This window comes from Cervus canadensis, chromosome 5 (genome assembly GCF_019320065.1).
Source record: "Cervus canadensis isolate Bull #8, Minnesota chromosome 5, ASM1932006v1, whole genome shotgun sequence".
NCBI classification, from domain to species: Eukaryota; Metazoa; Chordata; class Mammalia; order Artiodactyla; family Cervidae; genus Cervus; species Cervus canadensis.
In genome coordinates this window covers 10,662,183-10,673,656 of record NC_057390.1, presented here as the reverse complement: position 1 = coordinate 10,673,656, position 11,474 = coordinate 10,662,183, and the positions used below count along the sequence as shown (strand labels likewise).

At 35.1% G+C, this 11,474-nt stretch overlaps 1 protein-coding gene across 10 annotated transcripts in view; it reads left to right on the top strand.

The window, feature by feature from the left end:
- The window catches only part of ALMS1 (ALMS1 centrosome and basal body associated protein), a 202,481-nt gene that overhangs the window by 77,789 nt on the left and 113,218 nt on the right, over window positions 1–11,474 (top strand). For all 10 annotated transcript variants that reach the window (XR_006269379.1, XM_043468172.1, XM_043468173.1 and 7 more), the window contains one exon: window positions 335–468. Coding sequence is in view for 9 of the 10 variants with exons in the window: in XM_043468172.1 (XP_043324107.1) it covers window positions 335–468 (134 nt within the window). In the remaining variant the exon portion in view is untranslated. The remainder of the gene's footprint in view (window positions 1–334; window positions 469–11,474) is intronic.

The following is an 11,474-nucleotide window of genomic DNA, read 5'->3' as shown; positions in this document are numbered from 1 at the left end:
TTATATATTATTTTAAAATATTAACGATTGTGGAAGTGGCAAAGACTGTAGCAGGAGCTAGTAGGGGAGACAAAGGGACTCTTTTGATGGGAAGGAAAATTAAGATGAAATTGGCTAAATACCATATTTCAAGTGGCCTCATTGGAGAAATGTCTGTAGAATATGTTTTTGTTTTTAAATCTGACTTTTCAGTGAAATTATCTCTCTCAAGAACTTCTAATACTAAGCACTGTGGTAGGCATTAAATTGACTATATTGATGATCTTCTCTGCTCTTGTAATCACTGATAGTTTTGCACTGTATTATCGCGAATGCTTTTATCTTTTCTCTCCAGCCTGGAATCTGAAGTTTAATATGGCTCATGAATATGGCTACTCCATTTCAGAACTAAATGAAGATGACAGGAGAAAAGTAGAAGAGATCAAAGCAAAGTTGTTTGGTCAAGGGAGAACAACTGACTTGTCCAAGGTATGAAAGAAATCTAAAAATTAAGAGACAAAATGTGACAGAAAGGGTGTGTAATTTGAATCTCTTACCTGGGCATTGATGACTCCTGCTGTCACTGATAGTCTTTGGCTAAAGTGTTGGGAATCTTAAGTCTTCAAAAGTTAAGTTTTAAGAATTTGATTCTATAGGTATTGATTAATTCCAAATTAATCTGTTAAAAATCTTTGTCTTAGAAAAACAGGAATAGATTTGCTTGTTTTATCAGTTATTTTTTATCACTTTCATTTTCTCTTGAGGGTGGTATCTTGAGATACAGATTCAGTTCACCTATTTTCAGATACATAGTCTCTGCTTAAGAGCACACAGCTGTCATAGCTTATGTATAAGGGACTTTTGTTTTTGGCTGCACCCCACTCGTTGTGGGGTGTGGGCTGTTTCTAGTGTCATGGGCTTCTGTAGTTAACGTTGCATGGGCTTAGTTGCCCTGGCATGTTGGATCTTAGTTCTCTGACCAGGGATTGAACCTGAATCCCCTGCATTGGAAGGTAGATTCTTAACCAGTGGGTCACCAGGAAAGTCCCTCAGTGACTTTCTTTTTCATGGTACTAATTTTCCATCGATAGTGAACTGTTTCATGCATGGCAAAGAGTATGTATGAAACATGAATTAAAAAAAAGAAAAATAGAAATAATTTGTGTTTATTGGCCATCCAGCTTGAGAAGTAGAACATTACCAAAGATCACTTGTGTGTCCTCTTTCCCACTGATGTCATTTTTACTTCTTATCCTGACATGTATTGGTTTTCCTGATGCTCGGTATGGTGTTGAACTGTATAGTAGATGGATTAAAGATGTTATATTTTCTTCTGAGAATTGCAGTTTACACACAGTCTTTGGCTTTTGAGGTTCTTCTAGGTATTTGTCTTAATGCATTCCTTTTTATTGCTGTAAGTATTGCAATGTATAAATACATCATAGTTTATCCATTTCTGCTGTGCATGGGGCATTTGTCTGCTATTATGAATAGTAATGGGACATATCTCTCTTACAGGGTTTTGCTATGGCTTACATGAGATAATGCCTATAAAGTGCTGGGGTGTGTGATATCTAGGTAGTGCTCAATAATTGACAACTGTTACTATTTTAACTTTTAAGTTTATATTGAAATATAGCCAGTTAACAATGTTGTGTACATGTATCCATTCTCCCCCAAACTCCCCTCCCCTCCAGGCTGCCACATAACATTGAGTAGAGTTCCCTGTGCTATACAGTAGGACCTGTTGGTTGTCTATTTTAAATTGATAACTACTATTATTAATTCTATAAAAATTGGTATAGCTATCAGATATGTACACTTAATGGCTTAATTCATACAATGTCTTAGAAAATTGTCAGTGATACAGCATAATTATTTGGTTCATCATTTTGGAAAGGTTATCAGTTTTTGAAACTATGAATTGGATTGGATTTTAGTTTTACACAGCTCATCAGTTTTGGAAAAGTTATCAGTTTTTGAAACTATGAATTAGATTGGATTTTAGTTTTATATAGTTCATCAGTTTTGAAAAGGTTATCAGTTTTTAAAGTATAAATTAGATTGGATTTTCATTTTACATGTTGATATATTTCCTCTATGTTGTACATTTCATCCCCATGACTCATTTATGTATTGTTGTACATTTCATCCCCATTACTCATTTATTTTGTACATCTTAGCTTTCCTTACCTATTTTGTTCTTCCCTCCTGTCCACCTGCCCTATGGCAACCACGTGTTTGTTCTGTCCATGAGACTATTTCTGTTTTGTTACGTTTATCCATTTGTTTTTTAGATTCCCCATGTAAGTGAAATCATACAGTATTAGTCTGTCTTTGACTTATTTTACTTACTGTAGTACCCTCTTAAGTCCATCCATGTTGTTTCAAATGGCAAGATTTCATTCTTTTTTATGGTCTATTAACCATGGGGAGACTGTGGAAACAGTGTCAGACTATTTTTTTGGGCTCCAAAATCACTGCAGATGGTGACTGCAGCCATGAAATTAAAAGACGCTTACTCCTTGGAAGGAAAGTTATGACCAACCTAGATAGCATATTAAAAAGCAGAGATATTACTTTGCCAACAAAGGTCTGTCTAGTCAAGGCTATGGTTTTTCCAGTGGTCATGTATGGATGTGAGAGTTGGACTGTGAAGAAAGCTGAATGCCGAAAAATTGATGCTTTTGAACTGTGGTGTTGGAGAGGACTCTTAAGAGTCGCTTGGACTGCAAGGAGATCCCACCAGTCCATCCTGAAGGAGATCAGTCCTGGGTGTTCATTGGAAGGACTGATGCTGAAGCTGAAACTCCAATACTTTGGCCACCTGATGCAAAGAGTTGACTCATTGGAAAAGACCCTGATGCTGGGAGGGATTGGGGGCAGGAGGAGAAGGGGACAACAGATGGCTGGATGGCATCACCGACTCGATGGACATGAGTTTGAGTAAACTCTGGGAGTTTGTGATGGACAGGGAGGCCTGGCGTGCTGCGATTCACGGGGTCGCAAAGAATCGGACATGACTGAGCGACTGAACTGAACTGAACTGAACCATGTGGTGTATACGTATGTACATACTTAGATTACTTCATATCTTGACTATTAGAAATAATGATGGAATGGATATGGGGTGCATATATCTTTTTGAATTAGTGTTTCATTTTCTTTGGAAAAATACAGTTAATTGATGGATCATGTGATAGTTATATGTTTAATTTTGTGGGGAACCTTCATACTGTTTTTCACAGTGGCTGCACCACTGTGAAATTTACAATTTACATTCTCAACAACAGTGCACAAGTGTTCCTTTTTCTTCATATCCTCAGCAACACATCTTATATGTTGTCTTCTTCATAACCATTCTAACAAATTGATATTTTAGTGACTTTTAAAAATTTGCACTTGCCTGATGTTGAGCATTGTTTTGTGTGTCTGTTAGCCATCTATGTGTCTGTTTTTTTTTTATGAAAATGTCATTCATATCCTTTGCCCATTTTTACACTGGGTTGTCTGAATTTTTTATTTGAGTTGTATGAATTCCATGAATCGCAGCACGCCAGACCTCCCTGTCCATCACAAACTCCCAGAGTTGTATTAATCCCTTGTTAGATACATTCATTGTTTGCAGATATCTTCTAGTCAGTAGGCTGCCTTTTTGTTTTGTTGGTAATTCCCTTTGCTGTGTGGTAGCTTTTTAGTTTGATGCAGTCCATTTGCTTATCTTTGCTTTTGTTTCCCTTGTCTAAGGAGATAAAATAATATATGCTGCTAAGAGTGATCTCAGTGTACTGCCAATGTTTTCTTTTAAAAGTTTTATGGTTTCAGGTCTTCCATTTAAGTCTTTAATTCATTTTGAGTTTATTTTCATATTTGATGTAAGAAGGTGCTCCAGTTTGATTCTTTTGCCTTTAGCTGTTCAGTTTCCCCAACACCATTTATTGAAAAAAATATCTTTTTCCTATTGTTTATTTTTGCCTCATTGGTCATATATTAATTGACAATATAAGTGTGGGTTTAAAAAAAAACAAAGTGTGGGTTTATTTCTGGGTCTCTTTTTCTGTTTCATTGTTCTATAGATCTATTTTTGTGCCAGTGCCATACTATTTTGATATCTGTAGCTTTATGGTATAGTTTGAAATCAAGACTACCAGTACTTCCAGCTTTGTTCTTCTTTCTCAAGACTGTTTAGGCTGTTTGAACTTGTGTTTCCAAATAGATTTTAAATTTATTTTTTTCTAGTTTAGTGAAAAATGCCACTGGTATTTTGGTGGAGATTGCATTGAATCTGTAGATTGCTTTGGGGAATATGGTCAGTTTAACAATATTAATCTTCCAATCCATGAGCAGGGTATATCTTTGATTATTTTTGTTCAAATGTAAGTGTTTAAATTTTTTGTTCAAATTTAAGTGTTTAACATTCTACAACTTTTATTTTTAAAGACTTATTTTTTAAAGCTGTAAGTTCACAACAAAACTGCAAGGAAGGTACAGAGATTTCCCATTTGTCTCCTACCCCATCACATGCATTTCTTCCACCATTATCAACATCCTCCAACAGAGTGGTGTATTTCTTTGGTGCATCTTAAGCACCCTAAGTTCAAAGTTTACATTAGGGTTCATAACTAGTGTTGTATATTCTGTATGTATGGATGTGTATAGTGACATGTACCCATCATTATAATATAGAGACTATTTTCACCACTCTAAAGTTACTCTGTACTCCATCTGTGCAAGCCTGCCACCCCCACTGCAACCACTGATCTTTTTACTGTCTCCATACTTTACTGTTTTCCACATTGTCTTATGGTTGGAATCATGTATTTTGTAGACGTTTCAAAGAAAGACTTTGGCTCTCTTAATTAGTAATATACATTTAAGATTCTTCCATGTTTTGTCATGGCTCGACAGCTCATTTCTTTTTAGCAATGAATAATATTCCACTGTCTGCGTGTACCACAGTTTATCTATTTGTCTACTTAATAGAATTTATCTCTGCATCTACTGAAAGATATCTTGGTTCCATCTACGTTTTCACAGTTATTGATAAGTCTGCTATAAATGTCCAGATGCAAGTTTTTCTGTGGACATAAGTTTTCAGCTCTGTTGGATAAATATCAAGGAAAAATACAAATGCCAGATAGTATAGTAAGAGTATGCTTAGTTTTGTAAGAAACTGCTAAACCATCTTTTTAAGTGAGTGTATCATCTCCTGTTCCTACCAACAGTAAATTTGAGCTTCTGTGGCTCCATATCCTCACCAGCATTTGTTGTGAAGGTTTTCTCATTGTGGCCATTCTAATAGGTGTATAGTGGTGTCTTACTGTTATTTTAGTTTGCACTTCCTTGATAATGTAATGTGGGGCATCTTTTCATATACTTATTTTCCATCTGTATATCTTTTTTGGTGAGGTATCTGTTAATGTCTTTGGCCCATTTTTATATATAGGGTCATTTGTTATTTTTTTATTGATGATTTTTAAGAGTTCTTTGTATATTTTGGATAACACCTTTAAAAAAAAAAATCAGATATGTCTTTTGCCAGTACTCTTCTCCCAGTCTAATTCTCTTGCCATTGTTTTTCATAGAAGAGAAGTTTTTTATTTTAGTGAGTCCAGCTTATCAATTATTTCTCTTAAGGATCATACCTCTGATGTTATATGTTAAAAGTTATCACCATATCCAAGGTCACCTAGAATTTCTCCTGCATTGTTTTCTAGCAGTTTTGCATTTTACATTTAGATCTAATATCTATTTTGATTTAATTTCTGTGAAGGGTTTAAAGTCTGTTTCTAGATTCGTTTTTTCCATGTTGATGTTCAGACAGTCTCACACCATTTGTTGAAAGCACTATTTTTGCTCCATTGTATTATCTTTGTTGCTTTATCAGAGATCAGTTGACTGTTTACCTGGGTCTGTTTCTGGGTTTTGTTTTCTTATAGTGATAGGTTTGTTTATTTCACCATTAAAACTGTCTTGATTACTGTAGCTTTATAGTAAGTCTTAAAGTCAGATAGTGTCAGTCCTCCAACTTTGTTCTCCTTGCTTATCATGTTGGCTTTTCTGGGTCTTTTGCCTCGCCATGTAAACCTTAGAATCAATTTTCCAGTATTCACAAAATAACTTACTGGCATTATAATTGAAGTTGCACTGACTCTATACATCAATTTGGGAGAAACTGAGGGTTTTGAAAATGTTGAGTCTTCCTGTCTGTAAACATGGAATATCTTTCTGTTTATTTAATTCTTCTTTGATTTCAATCATCAAGAATTTATAATTTTCCTATATAGATCTTATATATATTTTGTTAAGTTTATATGAAATATTTCATTTTTATAGGGTGCTAATGTAAATGATAGTGTTTTTAATTGCTAATTTCACTTATTCATAGCTGATACATAGGAAAACAATTGACTTGTATATTAATCTTGTATTTGACAACTTACTGTAATTGCTTATTAGTTCCAAGGGTTTTTTGTTGGTTCTCTCAGATTTTCTACATAGGTGATCATGTTTTCTGAAAACACACAGTTTTATTTCTTCCATCTCCAACTGTATACTTTTTAGTTCCTTTACTTTGTCTTAAATGCCGGGAGAAATGTCAACAACCTCAGATATGCAGATGATACCACTCTAATGGCAGAAAGTGAAGAGGAACCAAACAACCTCTTGATGAGGGTGAAAGAGGAGAGTGAAAAAACTGGCTTGAATCTCAACATTAAAAAAACTTAAGATCATGGCAGTCAGTTCAATCACTGCATGACAAATAGAAGTGGAGAGAGTGGAAGCAGTGACAGATTTTATTTTCCCAGGCTCTAAAATCGCTGAGAATGGTGACTGCAGCCATGAAATGAAAAGATACTTGCTCCTTGAAAGGAAAGCTATGACAAACGTAGACAGTGTGTTAAAAAGCAGAGATATACTTTGCCAACAAAGATAGTTAAAGCTATGGTTTTTCCAGTAGTCATGTACAGATGTGAGAGTTGAACCATAAAGATGGCTGAGCAGTGAGGAATTGATGCTTTTGAACTGTGGTATTGGAGTTGACTCTTGAGAGTCCCTTGGACTACAAGGAAATCCAACCAGTCAATCCTAAAGGAAATCAACCCTGAATATTCATTGGAAGGACTGATGCTAAAGCTGAAACTCCAGTACTTTGGCCACCTAATGCAAAGAGCTAACTCATTGGAAAAGATCCTGATGCTGGAAAAGGTTGAGGCAAGAGCCGAAGGGGGAGACAGAGGGTGAGATGGTTGGATGGCATCACTGACTCAGTGGACATGAATTTGAGCAAACTCTGGGAGACTGAGCACATGCATGCTGGGCGATAGTGGAAGACAGAGAACCTGATGTGCTGTAGTCCGTGGAGTTGCAGGGAGTCGGACATGACTTAGCCACTGAACAACAGCAGAAATTGGGCATCCTGAGCTAGTTTCTAATAAAAGGATAGTTTCTCACCATTAAATATGTTAAGGAAGGTTTCCTCTATTTTTATTTTACTGATAGTTTGTTTTTTTTTAATATTCATTTGACTGCTGGGTCTTAGTTGCAGTGCGAGGTATTATCAGTTCTTTGTGGCATGCAAACTCTTTTTTGCAGCGTTATCTAGTTTCCTGACCAGAGATTGAACCTGTACCCCTTCATCGGAAACTCAGGGTCTTAGCCAGTAGAGCACCAGAGAAGGCCCTACTGATAGTTTTATCATGAATGGGTGTTGAATTTTTTCAAATATACTTTTTGCATCTATTGATATAATCATGTGATTTTTCTTTTTTAGGTTTGTGGTGTGATGGATTACATTATTTGGCATTATTTGGCATAAATCCCACTTGGTCACTGCTTATAATTATACTTTGTTGGATTCTATTTGTTAATCCTTTTTAAAAATTAATTACTTTAATTGGAGGATAATTGCTTTATAATATTGTGATGGTTTATTGATGATTTTTGCAACTATATTCATGAGAAGATATATTGGTGTGTAGTTTTTTTCCATTGAAGTGTCTTTGGTTGTTTTATTAGGGTAGTGCTGATCTTCATAAAATTAATTAGGAAGAGATATTTCTTCTGCTTTTATTCTCTGAAGTATATGAATAGGAAGTTGGTATAATTTCTTCCTTAAATGTTTGGTAGTATTTACCAGTGAACCCACCTGGACCTAGTGCTTTCTTTTTTAAAGGTTGTTAAATTACTGATTTGGTTTCTCAAATTGGTGCCTATTCAGAATGTCTTTTTCTTCTCATTTGAGTCTTGGCACATTGAATCTTTCAAGGTATTGGTCCATTTCATCTAGGTTATCAAATTTGTGGGCATTTGACTTGTTCATAGTATTCCTTTATTTTCCTTTTAATGTCCATGGGATCTGTAGTGATATCCACCCTTACATTATTTGTAGTATTACTTTGTGCTCATTCTCTGTTAGTTTGCCTGGCTAGAGGCTTATTAGTTTATTTTTTTATCTTACTTCAGAGTTAATTTGCTTTTCTTTTTGTAATTTCCTGAGGTAGAAATTTAGATTATGTATTTTAGGTCTTTTTTATTTTCTAATATATGCACTCAGTGCTATAAATTTCCTTCTATGTACTGCTTTCACTGCATTCCACAAATTTTCACAAGTTGTATTTTTATTTTCCTTTGTTATTATATTTTTTCTTTGATTTATATTTTATTTAGAAGTATGTTGTTTAAACTCCACATATTTGGGAGTTTTCCAGCTGACTTAGTGTCATTTCTAGTTTAATTCCTTTCTGATCTAAGAGCAGCCATTGTACTACTTTCTAAAAATTTTGTTAAGGTGTGTTTTATGACCCAGTACATGGCCTCTTATGGTTAATGTTTCATGTGAGCTTGAGAAGGATATGTAGTCTGCTGTTTTTGGCTGAAGTAGTTTATAGACGTCCAGTATATTCCAGTTTATTGATTATTTCGCTGAAGTCAAGTATAAATCTTGACTAATTTATACTTGATTTACAAATCAAGTATAAATCTTACTGATTTGCTGCCTAATGAATTTGTTCATTTCTTTTATTTTTTTCTTTTTTATTTTTTTTACTGAAGGATGATTGCTTTACAGAATTTTGTTGTTTTTTGTCAGACCTAAACATGAATCAGCCATTGTGTGTATGTTAGTCACTCAGTCGTGCCCAACTCTTTGTGATGCCATGGACTGCGGCCCACCAGGCTCCTCTGTCCATGAGATTTTCCAGGCAAGGATCCTGGAGTGGGTTGCCATATCCACTCCCTTCTGATGGAAGGGTGTTGAAGTCTCCAACTATAATAGTGTTTCTTTTTGCAATTCTCTTTTGCATTTTTTGTCTCATGTAGTTTGATAATCTTGTTAGTTGTGTAAAGAAACTACTACCCCTTTACCATTATGTTATGCCCTTTGCTGTCTATTATAACTTTACTTGTTTTGAAGTCTGTTATAAAATTAAAAGACACTTGCCCTTTGGAAGAAAAGCTGTGACAAACTTCGACAGCGTATTAAAAAGCAGAGACATTACTTTGCTGACAAAGGTCCATCTAGTCAAAGCTATGGTTTTTCCAGTAGTCGTGTATGGATGTGAGAGTTGGGCCATAAAGCTGAGCACTAAAGAATTTATGCTTTTGAACTGTGGTATTGGAGTCAACTCTTGAGAGTCCCTTAGACTTCAAGGAGATCAAACCAGTCCATCCTAAAGGAAATGAGTCCTGAATATTCATTGGAAGGACTGATGCTGAAGCTGAAACTCCAGTACTTCGGCCACGTGATGCGAAGAGCTGACTCAGTGGAAGCTGATTCTTCCACTCGAAAAACATCATATATCTTTCCATCTGTTTGTGTCATCTTCAGTTTCTTTGATCAGTGTGTTATTTTCAGAGTACATGTCTTTTGTCTCCTTATGTTGGTTTATTCCTAGGTATTTAGTTCTTTGTGATGTGATGGTAATTGGGATTGTTTCATTAATTGCTGTTTCTGGTCTTCCATTATTAGTATATAGAAACACAACAGATTTCTGTGTATTAAGTTTGTAACCTATAACTATACCAAATTCACTGATGAGCTCTAGTAGTTTTCTGGTAACGTCTTTAGGATTTTCTATGTATAGTGTCATGTCATCTTGCAAGAAATGACATTTTAACTTTTTCCTCCAGTTTTGATTCCTTTTTTTTTTTTTTAATTCTCTGATTACTATAGCTAGGATTTCCAAACCTATGTTGAATAAAAGCAGTGAGAGTGAACATCTTTGTCTTAGAGGAGATGCTGTCATATTTACACCATTGAGTATGATATTAGCTGTAGGTTTGTCATGTATGGCCTTTGTTATGTTGAGATAGGTTTCCTCAATGCCTACTTTCTAGTCTGGAGAGTATTTTTTCATAAATGGGTACTGAATTTTGTAAAAAGGTTTTTTTGCATGTATTGAGATGATCATATAGCTTTTATTCTTCAATTTATTTTTGTTGTGTATCATACTGATTAAGTTGTGATATTGAAAAAAAATCATTGTATCTCTGGGATGAATCCCACTTGATCATGATGCATGATCCTTTTAATCTGTTACTAGATTTGGATTTCTGGTATTCTGGTGAGGATTTTAGCGTCTGTGTTCAATAGTTATATTGACCTATAATTTTCTCTCTCCTTTTTTTTGGTATCTTTGTCTGGTTTTGGTATCAGAGTGATGGTGACCTCATAGAATGAGTTTGGGGATTTTCCTTCCTCTGCAATTTTTTGGAACACTTTCAGAAGGATAGATGTTAACTCTTCTCTAAATGTTTGATAGAATTTGCCTGTGAAGACTTTTCATCCTGAACTTTTGTTTGTTGGGAGTTTTTTAAAACCACTGTTTCAATTCCAATACTTGTGATTTCTCTGTTTATATTTTCTATTTCTTCCTGGTTTGCTCTTGGGAGATTGTACCTTTCTAAGAATTTGTCCATTTCTTCCAGGTTGTCCATTTTAATTGTATACAGTTGCTGGTAAAAGTCTCTTGTGATCCTTTGTATATCTGTGGTGTCATTTGTAACTTACCCTTTTTTATCTCTAATTTTATTGATTTGAGTCCTCTCTGTTTTTTAACTGATGAGTCTAGTAAAGGTTAATCGGTTTTGTTTATCTTTTCAGAGAACTAGCTTTTAGCTTCATGTATCTTTGCTGCTGTTTCCTTTGTCTCCATTTCATTTATTTCTGCTCTGATCTCTGATTTCTTTCCTCCTACTAATTTTATGTTTTGTTTCTTCTTTCTCTATTTGTTTCAGGTGTGAGGTTAGGTTATTTCAGATTTTTTGTTTTTTTAAGATAAGATTGTATTGCTATAAAGTTCCCTGTTAAAACTCCTTTTGCTGCATTGCACAGATTTTGGGTTGCAGCGCTTTCATTTTCACTTGTCTCTAGGTATTTTTTGAGTTCCTCTTTTTAAAAAAGTTACTTGTTTTGGTGGACTGGGCCTTTGTCGCTGAGCGCAGGCTTTCACTAGTTGCCGCAAGCGAGGGCCGCTCTTCGTTGCGGTGTGGTG